Source organism: Leptonychotes weddellii, chromosome 5 (assembly GCF_054177405.1).
Source record: "Leptonychotes weddellii isolate Sample4059 chromosome 5, ASM5417740v2, whole genome shotgun sequence".
NCBI lineage: Eukaryota > Metazoa > Chordata > Mammalia > Carnivora > Phocidae > Leptonychotes > Leptonychotes weddellii.
Genome location: NC_138373.1, coordinates 154,876,940 through 154,892,586, shown reverse-complemented (window position 1 = coordinate 154,892,586; position 15,647 = coordinate 154,876,940). Strand labels below are relative to the sequence as shown.

At 54.8% G+C, this 15,647-nt stretch overlaps 1 protein-coding gene across 3 annotated transcripts in view; it reads right to left on the bottom strand.

Moving 5' to 3' along the window:
* Nucleotides 1-1,244: 1,244 nt before the first annotated feature.
* The window catches only part of MPPED1 (metallophosphoesterase domain containing 1), a 74,968-nt gene continuing 60,565 nt past the window's right edge, over nucleotides 1,245-15,647 (bottom strand). For all 3 annotated transcript variants that reach the window (XM_081822605.1, XM_081822603.1, XM_081822604.1), the window contains exons 5-7: nucleotides 6,285-6,400; nucleotides 4,166-4,279; nucleotides 1,245-2,508 (exon numbers count right to left, since the gene is read on the bottom strand). In XM_081822605.1, the coding sequence (XP_081678731.1) occupies nucleotides 2,390-2,508; nucleotides 4,166-4,279; nucleotides 6,285-6,400 (349 nt within the window). In that variant the 3' untranslated portion in view covers nucleotides 1,245-2,389. The remainder of the gene's footprint in view (nucleotides 2,509-4,165; nucleotides 4,280-6,284; nucleotides 6,401-15,647) is intronic.

Here is a 15,647-nt window from a genome sequence, read left to right as displayed (position 1 = left end):
TCTGTCCAGGACTCAGGACTGGGCCGGGAGGACACCTTTCCTCCCCCACATGCCTCACACGACATCCAGAGACATACACAGGAAGAGGCGTCACGTGGACATCTCTTTCTTTTTACAAAGACTTTATTGTCTGACATGCTTGACAAAAAAAAAAAAAAAAAATTACAGCCACAATCAAGTTATGCCAAAATGATTGAGGAGCACGCCATCATCTTTCATACCTCAAGGACTTTTAATGAATTTTCTTTCAAAGTAACAGCTGCCTTCATAACTTTTCTTTTCCACATAAAAATACACCATATTCTGAAGGTACCTTAGGAAAAAAAAATTTTTAAGTTTATAGTTCTTGGTCCGCATAGAAATTCGGTAGAGGTGACTAAAAGGGCCTGTGTCTTCTCCACCCCACGCCGCCCACGCGCCACGCATCTGGGCTTCCCGAGGCCTTGTAAACATCCGCGGCCACCAGGAACCACTTGGCCAAACAGATTTCCGAAGTCCCGCACCGGTCCGCGCTGCTGCCGCCGGGCTCCCCTTGCCCAGGGTGCCCCTCGCCCCATGGGGAGCCCGGGGCAAGTAGGGAAGGAATCGTGGTCTCCCGGGATGCCGGGGTGCTGGGCTCAGAGAACAGGTTCCCTCAGCACTCCAGGGGCTCTCTCTGAGAAACAAACCAGAGGGGCTCTGAACAGGACCCTTAAAAAAAAAGAAGAGCCTTGGCACCATGCATTGCTTTGGAGGGGCGGAGCTCTGAGCCGCGGCAAAGCAGAGGCCATGGAGCCAGAGACCAAGGCTCAAGTCCTGCTTCTGCCCGCTATGAACAGTGCACCCTCGGGCAAGTTACGTCACCTCTCTGATCTCAATCTCCTCACCTCTAAAATGGGGCCAACAGAGCTGACCTTGCACGACAACCTGCGATGAATGGAGATTGTACCTGCAAAGGGGCGTGCTAAGTGCTGGCTCCCAGGGCGGGGCCTAAGGTGAGGGGAGTAAGGCCCTCCCCTCAGGCGCCCGATTTCAGGGGCTACCAAAAAGCTCGGCAAGAGAGAGAAAGGGTGCTATTTAATCCCATGTCTTTAAAAATCAAAATCGATTCAGAAAAATATCCATGATGAACAAAATATCAAAATTTTCAATAAAGATAGAATCTGACCCTGCACGTGGCGATCCTGCCTCTCTGGCCTCACTCTGATGAGACCCTGCTGGTTCTCTCTCCCTCACGGATTCAGCCCCAACCGCCCCCCCCCACCCGCCCAAGTCCTAATTTAAAGAAAAAAAAGAAGCCGCCCTGCGTGGAGCTGCCAGAGCCCAGGGCCCACTCTGCCAGTGGGCCACCCTCCCGTTAACGGGACAGACTGGCAAGGACCAGGAACCACTCAGCCCCCTCGGCTGTGGGCCCACCAGACAGAATCCAAATGGTGCGCAGGAAACCGCACTGAGGGATGGAACCCCATTGGAGGACAGTAGGGAGAAACATGGGTCCACTTCATTAAGTTAAGAAGGACGTTGTGTGTGTGTAGGGGCGTGCACGCCCACACGGGCGCATCCACGTGGCAGGGTGGCCTCGGTCTGCAGCCCCTCCAGCCTCCCGAGTTCTGCAGAGCTGCGAAGCCCCCGCAGGAACAGGGGCCATCCGTGACTCAGGAACCTCCCAGCTGGTCCTGGGCACTCACATGGCTCGTTCTGTAGAACCACTCTCCCGGATCCAGGCCCTGAGCAAGCACCCGGGTTGCTTAGGCCATTGTTCAAGACGGCCAACATGCCCACAGGAAGAAAGCAGGGTCACAAGGCGAGGCAGACAGCTTGTTGGCCTGGCCAGGTGCGGTCCGAATTCCTGAGACGTCCCTGATTGCTCCCTCGAGGGCCTCAGCTGTGAAGCAGCCCTGTCTCCCCAACCCCGGGGGGAGATGGCGGGCTACTTGCACCTGGGCTCTAAAACATCCCACCCACCCCCAACCCTGGGGCTTGCAGCCACACAGACCCTCAGTTAGAGGGAGATTTTGTGTGAGAACTTCCAAAGGGTGTCCAGGAGCCGCGGCTTCCCAAACCCACGAGGGTGTCCAACTGAGAAGGATGAAGAGTCTGTCAATTCCCAAGCAGGACAGGACCGCAAACTTGTTAGGTCCTTTGACAAGGTACACGCGGAAATGTACACGCAGAAAACAGTAATGAGCACAGAACCCCTAACAGGGACCCACAGGGTCCTGACTCCAGGTGACGGAGGTTGAAGAGTCAGGGGAGATTTTCTTCATTCCAAAGCCTCAACCCATCTGCTGGGCTGCTCCCCACGGCCAGACGGGTTGTCTGCATGGAAGGAAGGGTGGTTGGGGGTCCGTGCTCTTGGCCAGGCATATGGAGCTGATGTGGGCAGGAAGGGCTGAGACAGCAGGGGCAGTCAGGAGTTCCGGGGTGTGGGGAGGTCAATGACTATGGGCGGATTCACAGGCTGGTAGTTCACGGTGCACACAGACGCGTTCACATAGGTGGTCGTCCCATCCGCCATGACACCGTACCCTGGAAAGTAAGCACACAGCCGTCAGGGATGAGGGGTAAGGCCGGGACCCAGGGCAGTGAGGTGGTCTAGCGGGCGTGGTAGTAGAGCACTCGGCTACAGCAGGTGGAACACATCCGGGGCAAGCTACCAAAACCCTCAACTTAGCCTCTTCATCTATAGAGGTGATGATGACAGAGCTCCTTCCCAGGCTGCTGTGAGGAGCAAATGAGATACTAATCCACATACAGTGTTCACCCGAGTGCCTGGGAAGCACATGGAGAGCACACAGTGAGATATCTTCAGTGACCATCATCACCATCATCATGTACTTTCTTCTCTTAGCCTCTGCTGCTATTTTACTCTTTTCCCGCCATGTCTACTTGTTACAGTCCTCATCCTTCAGCTCAGATCACCTCCAAGCCAGAAAGGACATTTCCCCTCCTCTTGTAAGTTACCCATTCTTTGGATCCCCCAAATGCAATTGTGTAGGAATGTGGTTTGGATCACACACCACCTGGGATCTGATGGCATTCCATGCCCATAGTTGGGCTACAGAAAATGACAGCCATATTGCTATCCCACAGCACATGGGTTGTCCATCCCATGACTTCTCAGATTCTGCCTTTGATTGCCTATCTGCTGCCCCTCTGTGATCTCCTTGGGGCCAGGGGAGATCTGATCCCTCCTGCCCTCCGACAACCCCCGGCAGTGGCCCTCAGGGAAAGGGCTGAGACTTGTTTGCTTCTGAGTTAGAAAATGACCTGATGTGGACCAAGCATATGTGAGGCCCAGGGGCCCTGGCCTAACACAGACGGAGGTTCAAGAAGCTGGGGGAAAACACATCAGTCCCCATGGCCCATGGGAGCCCATGTGCTTTCTGGTAGAGTGGGATGGGACGGGGAGGCCAGGGGCAGGTGGGATGAAGGTTCAAAAGGAGCAAAAGAGGGGTCTGCCAGACTGATGAATGAAGCTCCAGTGAGGAAACCCAAGGTCTAATAAGGAAAGCCTTGTGTGCAGGACGTGGAGCTGCGGGGAGCCAGGATTGCAGCTGACACCACCCAGCACCATCACGGCCGCCTTGCCCACTGCCCCCCAAGGGGAAGTAAACGCCCCCTACCATTCGAACTGTGTGGACACAGCAAGTGGCCCCAGCTCCCCAGGAACAGAGCCAGAATGCCAGGTCTGTTGTGCGTGTGGTGGGGGTGGACGTGAGGTGCCATCAGAATGTCTCAGGCAAGCAAGTGGCCCTCCACATTTATTAAGCACCGACTGTATGCCAGGCTGTAGGGATGTAGGCGACAAGACCGGGCTGCCAGCCTTAAGGAGCTCACAGTGTGCCTACCCAACCTAACACATCCTCCATGTTCCACCCAATGTCCCCTCCTCCAGAAAGCCCCCTGCCCACATCCCAAAGACTTCCCAGGCTGGAGGCATGGCAAGGTCGCAGCACTCCAAGGAAGTAAAACTTCCCCCTAAGTCTTGCTAGATTTTGCAACTGTCTTCCCATCGTTAAACATTTCAGCAGTGGCTAACTGATGGCCAAGTGCGAATAAAGCATTTACAGAGCGAATGTCAGGAAGGGGCTGAGAGCAGGGAGGAGGTGACTGGCTTGAAGGGAGGTGAGGGGGCCCCTCTACAGGGCCCGCGAGGAGTCCCTCCCCCACCCCCCACGCCGACCTTCGTGGATGTGGCCAAAGACATGCAGCCGCGGCTGGACGCGCCTCTGCACCGTGTTGAGCAGCTCCACGCAGCCCACCCGCTGCATCTTCTTGGGGACCCAGTCCAGGAAGCCTGTGTAAGGAGAGGACAGGAGGGCAGTGACGGGGTCCAGGAGGCCAGGCCCCCAGCCCCGCAGACCCCACGGCGCAGCTTTTGCATCTCAGAGACACGAGATCCTGGATTCAGGGATCGGGCAGAACTGCCTCCCAGTTCCCAGCAAGCTCTCCCAAGGCCACCTTGTCCCCGCCTTCAGGGAGGGAAAGCCCGTGCCTCCACCACATGCCGCCTGGGGCCTGGTCACCTGGACCCACTCCTCTGCAGGGCCACCCAGACAGCCATGCTTGCAAGAGCCCCGAGTGGGCCAGGCACCTAGGGTGACAAGTGAGCACCCCCCACGACCCGTGCTCGGAGCGGCCTCAAGGGTGCCATCCACCCATTGCAGAGACAAGCACACGGAGGCCTGAAAGGGACGGGTGACGCCCAAGGGCACCCTAGTGGGCTGGCAGCAGAGCAGAACCAGGAGCGAGATTTCCACGTCGGAAACTTTCGAAACAAACATCACAAAATCACGAAAATGAACTCCATTCACCGCAGCCTGGCTCACGTGGCCGTGTCTGGGTCTGCTCGCACCGCCAGCCTCCCAGAGCCGCCCCATATGGTGGTGGCTTATTATCCTCACATGGCCACACAAACGAAGAATAATTGATGACTCCAAGCGAGCAGCTAGGGTTCATCGCGGCCCCTCTCTGTTTGGGTGGGTGAGACAGGTTTCTGCATGCTCGGAAGGGGAAGGGGGATCCTCTGAGTCACTGACTCAGGCAGGCTGCCTCTGTCACTGCCTTAGTGATCAGGGAGGGAGGGAGGAAGACAGACGGAGGGAGGGAGAGGGAGGGAGGGTGGGAGAGACACAGAGAGAGAGAGGGAGGGAAGGAGGGAGGGTGGAGAGAGACAGAGAGAGACAGAGAGGGAGGGAGGGAGACAGAGAGAGACAGGGAGGGAGGGAGGGAGGGAAAGGTCCCCCAGGCTTGGCCATCCTGCACCCCTCTACCCCGCAGCCTGCAAACCCTGGAGATGAGCATGGCTTAGCTTCGCCTCTTGCCCGGCATCGCCTGCCTCGGCCCCAAACGCTGTGGGAGTGATGGCACGTTCTGTGGAGGCAGCAGGAAGAGGGGGAGGCTGGGAGGGGCTGGGCTGCTGGGAGTTTGGACAGCATTCTAAGGCCTAAGGGAGCCATGAAGGGTTGTAGAGGGATGGCATGGCATAGCTGCCGATTCAGAGAATTCCCTCCTACTGATGCAAGGAGAGTGGAGTGGAAGGGGCGAGACTCGGGGCTGGGGGACCAGTGAGGAGACCATGGCAGTCATCAAAGGGACAGAAGACGTTGGCCTGGACCCAGGTGGGGACAGGCATGGTGGAGAGGAGAGGAAGGAGCTGGGATCCAGTTTGGAGGTGGAATCGGAGGGACGTGCAGATGGACAGGAAGTGTGTGTGAGTAAAGGGGGAGTGGAGGCCTGAAAAAGCCCCCCGATGGGACAGCCAGGGGGGCCCAGAGGCAGTTAGATCGTGTGAGCAGTGACATCAGCTTGGACCAGGGAGGTGGCAGTGGGGCCTGGGAAGAGAGCTGTTGAGGGTGGAACCCAAGGCCCTAGAGACTGTTGGGATGGGGTGAGGGGTGTGCAGGACGAAGCCCAGAGAGTGACCTTGAAGGTATTATGCCCCCAGGATGCAGGTCAAGGGCCCAGCCCTGCCTCTCCACGTCCCTGAGCTCCAGTATGCAACGTGTGGAAAATGGGCAGCTGATTCTGACCTCCATGGGGGGCTGCGAGGAGTCCACAAGGTAACAAGCTGAACCCCCAGCACATAGTAGGTGCTCAGGAAATAAGGGGGGCCATGGGGTGAACTGTCCCCAATACCACAGCAAGTCAGACTCACAACAGAGCTCATCCGGGCTGATCTCTGTGCTCAGGCGGGGCTAGACCCCGCCCCTCTCAACACCCACACCTTCGGCATCCACTCCCAGCACAAGCAGGCCCACTGGGGGGCGGGCCAGCCAAGGCGTGGGGCAGCTGACTCTTACCCAGTGGTGGTCCATGGGTTATCAGGATGTCTACGCCTTCGGGAATGAGGTTCCATTTCTCTAGCAGTGCTTGGCCTCGAGGCAGGTTAAAGCCCCAGCCATAAAACCAGGGCTGCCTATGGAAGAAGAGCAGGCAGTTCAGAGAGGGCCACTGAGAGAGTGGGGTGGACACAGGAAGGGGAAGCAAGTCGCAGTGCCAAATGGTCATCAGGACAGGCTTGATGCCTAGAAGCTCAAAGTAAAGGTAGGGATCGCCTGGACTTAGCCAGAATCCTGACCAACTCACGGGCTGTGGGATGTCCCTGGCATCCTCTTCTCTTTTTCCCTTCTTTCAACACAGTTTCTGTTTTTCTAGGATGAATAAATATTATTTCTGTGAGTTTTTAAAAGGAAAGTTTAAAAAGAATCAGCTTCAGCCAAAGACCTCTCTTGCTCCAAGCTCCTCTAAGGAAATTCAGAGAAGAACATGCTCACCCGCCTTCCTGCCCACAGTTGGGGCATGTTGAGACCCAACCCAGAGAGAATGGCTTCCAAGTGGAGGATGCTGATTCCTGCTTTCCCCTGAAGCTCCCAGCCAGGCTGAGTCTATCCCCAGCTCTAAGGGCAGGGCCAGAGGGACCTAAGCCAATTAATGGAATCTCAACTCAGACCTAGACTGAGCAATGCGAGTGATTCCCTTGGATTGACTCAATGGTGAACATGTAACCTAGATCCTTCCCATTGGTGAGAATCCCAGATATTTCTTCTTTTGATGGTGAGAGAAGAGGATGCTCTCATCCCTGCATATCAACCAGTGAGCTTCTTGCCTTGGAAGCTGTTAACAGCTATTGAGCTGTCCCAAAGGGCAATGGCTGGACCACATTGCCCAGGGTAGCCCACTGGATCAAAACTGCACCAGTCACCCACCATACCTCTGCACTTCTCAGTTATATGGGCAACATAAAGCCATTTGATTGGGCTTTCATTTCTAACCAAAGCATCCCTACTATGAATCTCCCTTGGGCCTAAGTCATTATAAGATCCCACGTTAACATAGTCCTTTAGTGTTTACAAAGTCATCATCATCATCACTACCACCATCATCATCACCATCATCATCACCGCCATCACTATCACCCCCAGTATCACCACCATCATCACCATCACCACCATCACCATCATCACCACCACCATCACCGTCCTCACCATCATCACCACCACCATCATCATCGCTGTTATCATCACCATCATCATCATCACCATCATCACCTCCATCACCATCATCACCACCATCACCACCATCACCATCATCATAATTGCCATTATCACTACCATCGTGATCACCACCATCACCATCATCAGCACTATCACCATCACCAACATCACTATCGCCACTGTTGTGGGTCAAATTGTGTCCTCCAAAATCATATGTTGAAGTATGAAGCCCCAGGACCTGTGAATGTGACCGTATTTAGAAACAGGGTCCTTGCAGATATAATCAAGTTCAGATGAGGTGATACCAGATTAGGGCGTGCCCCTAATCTAGTGACTGGTGTCCTTATGAGAGGGTCATGTGAAAACACAGAGATACAGAGAGAAAAGGGCCATTGACAATGGAGGTAGAGATCAGAGTAATGTTGTCTACAAGCCAAGGAGCACCAAGTACTTCTAGCCACCACCAGAAGCTGGGAGAGGGGCACGAAACAGATTCTCCCTCAGGGCCCTCAAAAAGGACAAACATTGGTGAAACCTTGATCTCAGACTTCCAGCCTCCAAACTGTGAGAGAATAAATGCCTATTGTTTTAAGCCCCCCAGTCTGTGGTGATCAATTATGTGGCCCCAGGACATCGATAGAATCAACATCACCACCATCACTATCATCACCCTCGTCACCTCCCCACCTGTCACCTCAGGGACCTTCACGCCAGCAGCGAGGGTGGGCAGATGGGTCTCTTTCTTTCTGTTTCATGGATGAGGAGATTGAGAACAGAAATTATCACCTGCATTTCCCACATACCTACCTTTTTGTCAGGTGCCATCTAAGTACATCATAGGGATGGTTTACCTGTTACAAGAACCCTGTGAATTAAGGACTAAGAGTATCCCCATTTTACAGACGAGGAACCAGAGGCTCAGAGAAGTGAGCTAGCCTGGGATTTGGGTGTGCTGACTCCTGGGCTGGGCACCTCATTACCACTCACCTCCAGCACATACTGTCCAAGTCAGCAGTGGGGCTGGGCTTTCATCTTCAAGGTCTCTCTCACATGCCCAAAGCTGCCACTAAAATCCCTCTCATGGCGCATATGCCCTTTGTGGCGAGGCTGAGACCTCTGGCTGTTGACCCAATGGCTCTACCTGTTGGCAGCCACCCAAAGCACCCCTTTGGAACCCCGGGCGTCTCACGGAACACCATTTGAAAACCCTGATTTAGTCCCACCATGGTACCTTCTGGATAAGAAGACGGAGGTTCAGTGAGGGGCAGTGAGGTGCCCAGGGTGGGGCAAGTCATGTTTGAACCCAGACCTGACTCTCTTCCCTCAGCCTGCATGTCTGCAGTGCCATCTTCTGGAACATGGATTTGTGAAGGAGGAAGATGGGTGACCACGGTGGCTGTTTGGGGGTGAAGAGTCCTTCTGCCATCTCAAACACTTGCAGAATCCCCTCCACCGCTAGCCTTGCTCACCTGGGACTCCTGCCAGGAACGCCGGTTCCCTCCTTTTCTCCTCCTGCTCACCCCTGACCTCACACCATGTTTATCCTTCAAAGCCCCGTCTGCCCCAATCTTCCTCTCACCTTGCGTGCCCAGCACCAGCCCGGAGGAGGGGAATAAAGGAATGAATGAATGAACCCGAATGAATGAATCCATGTGTTAACAGATGTCAAATAGGACTTTTCTGTTGCCTAGGGATCGCAGCCAAACCTTTAAAGCTGAGAATGATGCCCCATATTCAAAAGAGAGCCCCCAGCTACTGCCGAGAAAAACTTACTAAAAGTGGGCAGAGCACGCCAGGCCACCATCTCCCCAAGCCCCTGCCGGCCTAAGTTTTGGCCTTGAAGAAGAGGGCTGTGGCTCCTGCCTTGTTCTTATAGGGGGAGCTGAGAAGATTCTCTCACACTTAGATATGAGTGGGCCCCAGGAGAGCCACCTGTACAGGTGGGGGCCTGGGATCTGCACTCTGAGGCTCTGGGAGGAGAAACAGATGGTAAGAAACAGTCACAGAGGGACTGTGAGCATCCCCAGGTTTGGGCTGTCCAAGGGATCCCCAACCGTAGGAAGTACCTGCCAAGTGAGGAGACCAGGTGTTCGGGGCTGGGGAATAGCATCGGGGTAGGTTGGCCTGGGGACAGTCCCCTCAGAAGACCTCTCCTATCACTGGCACACCCACATCGGCCAGCCTGCACATGCACAACCACAGAAAATGCACCCCCCAAACATACACAATTTTACACCCAACTTCAAGGCAATCTTGAGGTCAGACAGACCTGAGTGAGAATGGGTCCACCTCTTACTACCTGTGTGACCTATGGCAAGTAACTCAACCTCTCTCTATGCCTCAATTTCCCCATCTGTAAAATAGGGATAAAAATACCATCTCAATAGGGCTGTTTCGGAGGATTAAATCCATTAATCCACATAAAGCGCTTAAACAGTGCCTGGTTCAATGCATTGCAGCTGCCTTCATCATCTCCATCACCATCATCATCCTCCCCGTCTCCATCACCATCACCACCATCATTACCATCATTACCATTATCACCATCACCACCATCATCACCATCACCACCACCATCACCACCATCATCATCATCACCACCAGCACCAGCACCATCATCACCGTCACCACCATCACCATCACCATCACCATCACCACCATCACCATCACCACCACCATCACCACCATCATCATCATCACCATCATCCCGATCACAACCATCATTACCATCACCATCACCACCATCATCGTCATCACAACCATCATCACCATCACCACCATCACCACCATCACCACCATCACCACCATCATCATCATCACCATCATCATCACCATCATCATCACCATCACCACCATCATCGTCATCACAACCATCACCACCATCACCATCATCACCATCATCCCGATCACAACCATCACCACCATCACCATCACCACCATCATCACGATCACCACCATCATCACCATCACCATCATCACCATCATCACGATCACCACCATCACCACCATCATCACCATCACCACCATCACCACCACCATCACCACTATCACTATCGCCATCATTATTGTGGGCCCCTCCTGAAACCCACCCATGGAGCCTTCATGAAAAACCTTTGGCCTAGGGCAGAGTTTTTCAAACTGCATTTTGATGGGTCACAACACTTTTTTAAAAAGAAAAGAAAGCATCAAAAAAAAAAAAAAAAAAGAGTATCTCCTAGCAGGGAAAGGATACTTCAGTTAAATATATTTATATTTAAATAGATACCCACGTATGGATGTACTGAGTCACAATGTGAAGTGCTTTTCCTACCATGGTTCCTGGTCAGAAACAGTTGACAGTCATGCTCCAGCAGCCAGCTGGGGCGGCTCCTGCCCTAAAAGGCTGAGCTCCCAGCTCTGCAATTTCTGAAGCCCTCAGACTCTGGGCATCATCAAAGCCCCCCTCTGGCTGAGCCAGGGCAGAGTGACTACAGGAAAGGCTGCAGCTGTCTGGGAGCCGCTCCGAAAGCCAAGCCTAGTGGTCCTCCCAGGAGCCCAAAGCCCCGTCAGCCTCCGGGGGAAAAAAGCAACGTGTTTCTGGCACTGCCTTCCAAATACAAGATCCATTCTTCAAAAATCTAATCAAATATTTACAAGACAGGATGAGGCCTCATCTGCATGGAGAGAAGGCGTCTGTTAGTTCCTGTGAGCCACAGCAAGGGGTAGCTTCTTGAAAGAGACACTTAGAAATGTATCAGAGACCCCACAGGCCCCCACGCAAGCCTCCACCTGCCCCAGCTTCCCCTCACCCAGCACTACTGAGCCTTCCCCTTGGGGTGGCGTTTCCCCATAGATACACCTGCCTAGTTCCTGGAAATACACCACCTCCAATCCTGGGAAGGTGGAATCCACCCTGTCCCTGGGGAGACCCTGAGAGCTTGCTCAAGGTACCGAGGTTGGCATCAGACATCTGGTTCTGCCCCTGGGCCGGCGACTTCACCTCTCCCAGCAGGATAGTGATGTCTATGCCCCCAGATCTTACCCCATGAGGGCGAGGGGTCCTTCTTGTGAGGTGCCATGACCCTGACACAGAGGCGAGGGAAAAAAGGAGAGAGGGAGGAGGTGTAAGAGGCTTAAATTATACTTCCACTATGAAAACTCCTTCTAAATACCCAGGAGCTCCATCAATGGGAAAAGGGGAAGATCTAGCTTTTATGATATTTTAGAGGGAGCAGGAAGAGTCAAGTCATTCATGCAAACATCCAAAGGAGCTATTTGCCAGGATGGCCCGTGGGTTGGGGAACACCCTCGTCAGGCCAGGAGCTTTCTCTGGCACAGCGGGAGAGACAGACTCTTCACGGTGACCTCACCCTCCAGAGGCCGTAAACATCTCGGCCCCTCCTGTGGATGTCCATTCAGGTTTCTGCCATGGGAAGAGGAGACAGAAGTGTGGTGCCAGGCCTTCTTCGAGGTGAAGTGGGCCCCAGATGCTCCCAGCATTCCGCGTCTGGTCACTTGACCTCCTCATCTAGCAATGCCCTTTGGGGCCAGAGCTGAAGTCCAAGGCTGCTCTGGTTTCCAGACAGATGACAGGACAGGCAAGGGCTCACAGGGCCACCCAAGCAGCCAGGGTCCAGCCCAGCCCCTAGTGGCCCACCCACCTTGGGGGGCAGCCATGGTCTGAGACCGTCAAAGCCCAAGACGGGATGCCCGGGCCCTGCGAAAACCCGGTGCCCGTCTCCAATGTGACCTGGTGCCTGGACCCAGGCTCGCCACGCTGAGGGCCAGGAGCCCGATGTCTGCACACCATCCAGGACATCGCAGACCCCAAGGAGGTCAGATGAATCAGAATTCCGCCTGAGCAATGGGAGGTGGCTTTATGTCCTGAATTTCTGTCTTTCTGTTCTAAAGTAACCATTGGAATAATTTTCTTACAGAATGATAGTTGCCATGGCAACCAGAGCAAATTTTCCTTTTCTGAAACAGATGTCTCATTTAGTTGAAAATTAGAATGTGAACAAACCCATGGGAAAAATTAATTCAAACTTTAACAGAGCGCTGAATACAATGTAATCTCTCAGAGGTTAACCCCTTAACAGCTTTTTTGTGCACTTACGGTAACCTTCGAATCCAGTCTAATTAAGCCCGCTTAGCCAATATAAATGACCTCCTCGTGGCCAATCATTAAACGATTTCCCCCTGAAGCGTGAATCCCAGGTCCCCCAACGGCAGACGGGAGGGGGCGACGCTCGTCTACAAAGAATGCTAAAGCCGAGTGCGCTCTGCTGCGCCAGGTAAGGCGTATGGCCCTTGGGCGGGGGTGTACCCAGGGGTCACCCAGTTAGCATGGGCTCTGGCCACCCCATTTCCCGGGGACACTGGGGTGTGCAGGCGGAGGAGGCCTGGAGTGCCCTGGGGTGGGGCTGGGCCCAGTGGTGCACCCAGGCCAGGGCGCAATGCCCGAGGGCTGGCATCCGGAATTCCCTTGACCGGACGCCGAGGGGCACTGCGGGGACACCAAGGGGCACCTACACAGGCACAAATCCAGAGCCTCTCCACTTGCCCCCAGACCTCACACCCACTCTGGGGGGCAGCTGCCATCACTGCTCCATTTCACAGATGCGGACACTGAGGTGCGGGGAGGTACAGAGACTTGCGCAGGGTTCCCTGGTGACCAAGGGACACAGCCGGGGCTCAAACCCAGACAGCGGATTCCAGAGCCTGCGCTCTTGGCCTCCAGGTCAGAATTATGCAAATAGGACCAGGAACCCGGCCTCCCCCTCCCCAGCAAGTCCCACTTACCAGCCACTTCCACATCTCAGCTCAGTTAACCCTCAGGACAAAGTCCTGGGAGGCTCCCACTTTAAAGACAAGGAAATGACAGCACAGAGAGGCCAAGTGGTATGCCTGAGGGCACACAGGAGGTAAGAGGGACATGGACCAGGCTTCCAGGCTCCTGCATCCTATGCCCAATCGGTGGCTGACCCAAAGAGGACCCTACTGGGGAGGCCAGGCCTCTTCAATGGCAACTGGCTGCCTGCCCCTCTGAGCAGCTCCTGAATGTCCCCTGCCAGGTCCCAGCCCAGGTCCTGGCCCTGCTAGGCCCCCTCTGAGCCTGGCTGGACAGACAGGAAGCAGCTTGTGACTCTGGTTCCTGGTGTCCCACCTCTCAACTGTTCCCTGCAGGTGACTCCTCTACTCCAAAGCCTTCCATGGCTCCCTGTGCCTGGAAGACAAGCCCAGACCTCATGACCTTGGGCTCTGTCCCAGTCCACTTCTTGGACCATCCTGCTCAGATATCCCACTGAACTCACCACATGCTGGCCGCAACAATTCTGTTTGCTGAACACTGCCCAGCCTTTCCGTGCCTCTGGGTTTTTGCTCCTGCTGTTCCAGCCATCCTAAAAGCCCTTCTTAGCCTCTCCTCAGACTATATGACCCATTATTTGTTAAGGCTTGGCTTAAAGGCTCCCTCGTCCAGGAAGCTTCCCCTGATCACCTCTATCCCCCAAGCACAGGTGACCCTCCCTGCTCCGAATCCCCTCATGGTGGCTCTCTCAGGGCAGGTTCAGGTCAAATCGTCCCTAAATCCCTCTTGCCCAACAGATGGCTGAGCCTAAGTGGACTCAGGGCAGGTTGGCTCACGGTGTGCATGAATGAATGAACGCATGATGGAATTAATGGCCAGGTACTCTACCTGGCAGGCAGGCAGGTGGGAAGAACTAAGCATTTGCCCTCTCCTCTGTGCACCCTCCCAACGGGAGCCCCCACCCTGGAGCCCCTGGAGTCATGAAGCCCCGGGACCTATAAGAAGCACAAGCATGAGAACAAACAAGAACTCTCACGACCCACCGAGCACCCCAGTCTCTCCCACCCACCATGACCTGCCCAGGTGGACTCATATGCCCATTTCACAGATGAGACCTCAGAGGTAAGGCCAGGCTCACTGTACTCACACCCTCTGCTGCATCCTAGCTCACCTCCTTCGGGGGGACCTTCCCTGCCTCCAACAGGCAGCCCACTCCCTAGGGTTGGGGGTTGAGGGCAGCTACCCTGCCAGGTAGAAGGGGACAACCTCTTACGGCGGACCTCGTGGGCCGGGTGTTCTCACTTCCGCTCCTTATTCTATGGGGGTGAAAGCTGTGGTCTGAGTGGGGCGGTGACCCGACTCCCTCAGAGAAGCTTCTCTCAGGGATGGCTAATACTGAGAGCATCTCAGATGAGGGTACCACATGTCACTGGCCCCAAGAGCTGCCCGGGACACTCTCAGCACCCCAGGGAGGCTGTGCTCCCATTCTGCAGCAGGGGAAACCAAGTCAGTGACACACCAGGGTGGCCCAAGCGAATTCACCCCCACAAGGGGTCCCCGGACACCTGGGGACATCCCACAGTCCGAGCAGCTACCGCCACCTGCCCAGCTCTGAGGGAGAGAGGTCTGCCTTGTCCCTTGTCCCTGCACTGCCCCGAGGGGGAGGCTGAGGGAGCCGCCTCCGCAGCAGGGCCAGCTCCACTCGCCCAGGGAACGTGGCCATCAGTGAGGGGGCAGGGCCGCGCAGGCTGGCAACACGTCCCCAAGGACTGCCAATCACACACCTTGCCCCGCACACAACAGTTCCGGCAAGTCAGCAGCAAGATAAGTGGAACCGAAGAATGGGGTCCTTTGTCATTCCTAATTAATTTCCCCTCCTTCCGAGGTGCGGAACCATTCATCTTTTGTTTCGCTGGGACCACGCAGAAGGGAGAAGGCAGACAATTCGTTTCAAACATTAATCTCATGTAGAATAGTGTGCATATGTGTTGAGGGGCCCTCTGTAAAGAAGATAACAACAACGTGAAATCAAGAAAGATAAGGACAGGGAAGGGGCAAAGGAGAGAGAGTCCATGTGAGAGAGAGGAGTGCATGCGTATGCGTGTGTGCACGCGTGTGTGCTGTGTGCGTTGTGTGTGTAGATGTGTGTGTGCATGCATGTGTGTGTGTGCTATGGGGGTTGTGTGAATAGGTATGTGCGTCCATGTAGCTGTGTGTGTGTACGTGTGTGTGGTGTGTAGTGTGGAGGTTGTGTGTAGCTGTGTGTGTGCGTGTGTCATGTGAGGGTTGTGGTGTAGGTGTGTGCGTGTGTGTAGCTGCATGTGTGTGTCTGTGTGTATGTGGGGGGGTGTGGTGTGGGGATTGCGTGTGTAGCTGTGGGG